General features: G+C 33.6%; 1 protein-coding gene across 1 annotated transcript in view; it reads right to left on the bottom strand.

The window, feature by feature from the left end:
- Positions 1-6,000, bottom strand: part of LOC111865234 (uncharacterized transporter YutK) — a 40,276-nt gene that overhangs the window by 6,351 nt on the left and 27,925 nt on the right. The window contains exons 11-12 of the mRNA XM_023853125.2: positions 3,812-3,980; positions 605-763 (exon numbers count right to left, since the gene is read on the bottom strand). Of these exons, the coding sequence (XP_023708893.1) occupies positions 605-763; positions 3,812-3,980 (328 nt within the window). The remainder of the gene's footprint in view (positions 1-604; positions 764-3,811; positions 3,981-6,000) is intronic.

The raw sequence follows: 6,000 nt of genomic DNA, 5'->3' as shown, positions 1-6,000 counted from the left end.
AGTTTAAATCAGAGTTAAAGAATTATCTACATGCTCATTCCTTCTACTCTTTAGATGAATACTTCAATGTAAATAGAGAATGATGTAAAATTAAGTTATATTAATTTTTAAGCTAAAATTGCCTGTACTTATGTATGTAACCTTTTGACTTGTTCTGTATCCAAAGGTACTAACCTGCTTAGGATTTATAGAATGTAAATAAATTCAATTCAATTCAATTCAATATAAATATTTATACTTAATTTAGCACTGTGGTGAGTGCTTTCATTATTTTGCCTTAAAATGGAAGTTACTTGAGAGGTGGATAATATTTCTGTTAAGTTAACACATGGTTTGAAAAGATTGCAGAACAAATGTGAAATATTTTTGTTTGGAAAAACAAGTTGGAAGGCAGCTTATCTTGCTAAATTTTGCCTCATTGTGTGTACAGACCTGAGTGTTTTAGTTAGATTAATATTTTACTGGAAGGCAGTTTATCTTGCTAAATTTTGCCTCATTGTGTGTAGAGACCTGAGTGTTTTAGTTAGATAAATATTTTATCTACAGAATTTGAAAGTCTCAATTCTGTTTCCCCTAAGTATAACACAAACACATTGCTACTTACTGAGAGCAATCCAGCACTTTTACTCTCGCCCATCTGTTGATAAGCCACAAATTCATTTACTAATGTCTTGACGCCAACAAGTCGGGCTACCTCCTCACATTCCTCCCACTCAACGCCCATTATCCATACCAGTGGGATGAAAACTTTCCCAAGGATTAACTATAGTCAATCATAATATAAAATTAAACAGTAACCACTCCAGAACCAGAATTAGTGATGTAGATGTTTGCAGTTCTAATTATTATAGTTCATCATCTGTGATAGATCAGACCCTCTGGCCTTATCACATACAGAATTAATTCTGAATCAATGAATCCTTTGGACATTTAGCTGGACTCATCACACAGCAAGTACCTATATAGGAAAACAGAACACAAAGAACACAAACACATATCCATGCACTAGCAAGATTTACACTTGTGAACCAGAGAGCAGTCTAAGACTGAAGGCATTTTACATTGCATGGCCAGTGCTAGTGCCAAGGTCAAGAAAATGTGGATCTATACATCCACTCCCCCATATTCCATCATGACATAGTGCTTAATTAGTTAAGCACAGGGATAACTTTATCTCACCTTACCATTGGATCACCTTTAAATTTTTAATACAGAAGTAAATTGTAGATAGAAAAATCAGAGGTTCACTTAAAATAACTATTTTAAGAAAGTATAGCCATGAATTGGATATACAAATAAATATAAATATCAAATAGGAAAATTCTCTGAGATAAATACTTCTAAAACACATGGCTCAGTTAAACATAAAAATATGACCTCACATACACATAGAGACAAATGACAAATACTAATTGCAGACTGGAAGCAATTCTTTCCCTGTTATCGATGTGGAAATCACTCCAAGGTTTAGTCTGCTATTTCCTGAAACTGGGATGTAATTTCATATTACAAATGCAAAACTGTTTTCTGACTGCTAATGAGCATCTTCAGGATAGTATCTGAATTATGGGATCTTTGAAATAAAAAACATAAGAATTTATACTCCATGAAGTTGAAGATTCAATTAGAATTCATTTGTATTGATTGAAATATTGATTATAAATTCTTTATTCAAATAGAAAGACAGGCTAAATACTGTGCACTTGAGGAAGGGTCAAAATGTTCTGATGTGGTACAACATATAGTAGGTCACAAATCTGAACATCCTAGGGATTTTAAAGCAATTCCTTTTCCTCTTTACCCAATTAACCTTTTATGGTTATGCACGTAAATGTATTTGCAAATAAATGAAATGATCTGCACAAACTGTGTATGAGTATGTACATTCTTTGTGCATATAACCTTAGTTTTCCTTACTTTTAAAACTTCTGTGCTGCTACCTTTCGTTACCTGGTGAAGGTAATTTTTGAGACCGTTTTTTTCTGGTTATGACATACATAAAATAAAATGGGCCATCAATGAAAGACCAAAGAACACACAGAAATGTTATTACACAAACACAAGTAAAATTCTAAGCAATATGGAAGGGCTGATGAAGACAGTGATATTTATGTGTTAGGTGAAAATGACATACATCAAATTTGATATTTATTGATAATAGTCAAAATGTGAGAGAATCTCTCTCCCTGGAATATAATAAATGGCAAGAAAGTTGATTAAAAGCAATGATGGTGGATGACCACGCAACTGGTCACCATGAAGAATGAAGTTATTCATATCTCACAGTTCATGTGAAGTTTTAGCCTCTTGTGTGGACAGAAAAATGACCTGTTGCTCTGCATGGAGTGGACTTTTAAATATGAACTATGGATCTTCTGAACCACTATATTCTTGGAAATTAAAGGACAGGAACACAAGAAACTATCTACCAACAGTAAACAACTTCTACAAACTATTAATTAATTAATTTGCTTAGTGGGTGGGGGGCGGAGTCCAGCTGGGTCCACTCAGCATGGTGGCCACTTATTGGCCTATTGTACCTGCCGCGGGTTTCCACAAACTAGCTCAATAATACAGAAAGGCCACTTCCCTCTCATCTGTGAAAGATAAGCATAAACAAAATGCCACAGATAGTTGAAAACTGTAATTTGAAAGAAATAATATTTACGAAGGATAGGCCAATATTACCTGCCATAAGTTTCACATGACTCGTCTATGCCGATGATGTGAATCTACTGGGTGATATAATAGATACCATAAAGAAAAAGAACACAAACTTTAATTGATGCAAGTAAGAAGGTTAGTCTAGAAGTAAACACAGAGAAAACTAAGTATATGTTGCTGTCTCGTCACCAAAATGCAATGCAAAATCATGACATAATGATAGGAAACAGATGTTTTGAAAATATGTCACAGTTCAGATATTTGGGGATGACGATAACAAATCAAAACCTGACTGAGGATGAAATTAGGAGGAGATTGAACTCAGTCCATTCAGTCCAGAACCTTTGTCTTCTCATCTGCTGTCCAAAAACATAAAAATTAGAATATACAAAACTATAATTTTGCCTGTGGTTCTGTATGAATGTGAAACTTTGTCTCTGACATTAAGGGAGGAACATAGACTGAGGATGTTTGAGAACAGGGTGTCTGACCAAAGATTGATGAAGTGACAGAAGGTTGGAGAAAACTGCATAATGAGGAGCTTCATGACTTGTATTCTTCTCCAAGTATAATTAGAACAATCAAGTCAAGGAGGAAGAGGTGGGTAGGCCATATAGCACGAATGTGGAAGAAGGCATATAGGATATTGGTGGGAAAACCAGAAGGAAAGAGGCCACTGGAAAGACCATGGCATAAGTGGGTGGACTACATTAAAATAGATCTTAGAGAGACAGGATGGAATGGTATGTATTGGATTGATCTGGCTCAGGATAGGGACCAGTGGAGGGCTCTCATGAGCACGGTAATGAACCTTTGGGTTCCATAAAATGCTAGGAAATTCTTGAGTAGCTGTAGATTTGGCTTCTCCTCAAGAAGGGCTCAGCTCCATAAGTAAGTAAGTAAATAAGTAAGTTTCACATGACATACTCATACAATATGTAAAAACGGCATGGCTTTAGAGCACAGTAAAACTGGATTAACTTCTTTTACAGCTTCCATAATATAATATATCAAATCGACTTAATATTGTAGCTACAGTATTCAACCATAATAGACGTGGATTCCTCCACCATTATTCCAGGTTTAGCATTCTGTTCCTCATATGCACAGGAGGGTTAAATTCACTCCTAATAGTTTCAAAACTTACCTCTGAAGAGAGACCTTCAACCCCAACAAGCATGCCAAGCCAGGAGAGCACTCCATTAAGAAAGGCAATGAATGACACAAAGGCAATAAGGTTAGCAATAATTCCAAGTACCAACTGGATGCCTAGCATTGCTCCTTTTGTTGCAGCATCCAAAACACTGTTGTCATCACTGTAACACAGAAAACACAGAACAAGTAATGGGTGTGCTGAAGAGTGTAACAAATGTTGTCAGTAAGACACTTGGCATTATTGACAATATGACAATTAACAGCAAATCCTACATTACTCCTCCAGTTTTCTCATATCACTTCTTAAAAGGTCAAGAATTATTTTGAAGAGTTCTTTCTTTTGTGATATTACTCCATATATTCTAGTGAAAGTCAACTGATATTTTAGAGGAACATGTTCGCTCCATACTTAGGGCTGAAGGCCAAGCCAAGCAAGAAAACAGTCTGAAGCAAGCAACAAGCTAACCCTGATGATGGCGTCAACATGTTCCCTTGAAATGTAGCTGACTTTCAGCAGACTACACAACTTTATAATCTAGAATATCTAACTCTTCATAACCACTCAGGTGAAAAAATTAAATCCTGAAATAATTATAATGTTTCCTGTAATTCCACTATTCTACCAATTACTCTAGTAAGGAACTGTATTATTGAAATGTAATAACTTGATATCACTAAATACAAAAATAACAAAAAATGCAGTCAGGATACAAGCATAGCTTTTATCAGTGATATAAATGAACCAGTACTCATTCTTACTGTCAACAGTGTTTCTCTAGAAAGAAGAGTACCATGCGTGAAGTATCTGATAATAAATAAATATTTGAAATATAAAATATGATATATTCTTCTTAGAACTGTGAACAAAAAAATCAATTCAATAAAGTTTGATATAGTACTTGCAGGCACATTTTATAGAATTTCTATTTCCTCCCTTCAATTATGTATTTTATGGAAAATAAAGGAAATGAATGAATGAATGAATGAATGAATGAATGAAAGGTTCCAGTACAACATATCAAACTGCATGGAAAATAACTCTGCTTTCCATAATAGCCTCATCTTCATTCAGATAAATCTTAGTTTAACAGTTTTACATGAAATTATGCAAAAAGTATTAAAGAAAGTGACACTTCCAGTGCTATTCCAAAAATGTACACACCAGTCAGTGGCAAATCTCTCCACTGACTGAGCTGATATGGTTCTTTTTATAACCTTCAAGGTTGACAAATTGCTGCTAATTGCAGCTATCAAATCTGAATCTCACACCAAAATCAGAATTCTTTTATACCTAAGTTATTACAATAAATTTCACACCTATATCACCTATTACTTTAATTTTAATTTTAACAAAATTCTCCATTTATTCATTCATTTCATTTATTTATAGTTCCAAAAAAATCCATAGAGGCATCTGCCTCAGATATAGAACAAGTCAATAATACAATATAGCATATAAATATACATACATAATCAGATAGTCATCATCGTCAAAATTTAAATATTCAGTACAACAAAACTACTGTACAGCAATACATTCCATATATCAAAATAACATATAAAATTACATATACGATCAAAGACCACCAAGATCCTTAATATAGTAATATAAAATCTATTTTCTTAATATATAATACACCTGTATCATAACAGTAATAGCACCTTTTTCCTGAGTATTTATTCCATAGTCCATTGCATTCTAGCAATAGGCAACAGTGTTCATTTAAATATACATTTTATTCATACATTCATTCATTCATTTATTACAGTTAAAAAATCCACAAAGGGGTCTGCTTCAAAATATAGAAGAAGTCAGCAGCGCAATATAACACATAAATATACATGCATAATCAGATAGTCATCATCATCAAAATTTAAAATACAACACAACAAAACTACTGTACAACAATACATTTCATATATCAAAATAACATTTAAAATTACATACATGATTAAAAGACTGCCAAGCCTCTTAATATAGTAATATAAAATCTATTTTCTTAATATATGATACACCTATATTACAGCAGTGATAGCACCTTTTTCCTGAGTATTTTATTCCATCTGTGCATCTGTGCATAAATCTCCCGAATCTTCTCATGAAATTTCTGATCAAATTTTACAGACTTCTTGTCTCTCCATGCTTACTACATATTTTAACCATCATGACTTAGTCAACCT

This window comes from Cryptotermes secundus, unplaced genomic scaffold (assembly GCF_002891405.2).
Source record: "Cryptotermes secundus unplaced genomic scaffold, Csec_1.0 scaffold614, whole genome shotgun sequence".
Lineage (NCBI taxonomy): Eukaryota > Metazoa > Arthropoda > Insecta > Blattodea > Kalotermitidae > Cryptotermes > Cryptotermes secundus.
Note: the sequence above shows the minus strand (reverse complement) of the source record. Positions and strands in the feature narration are given on the sequence as shown.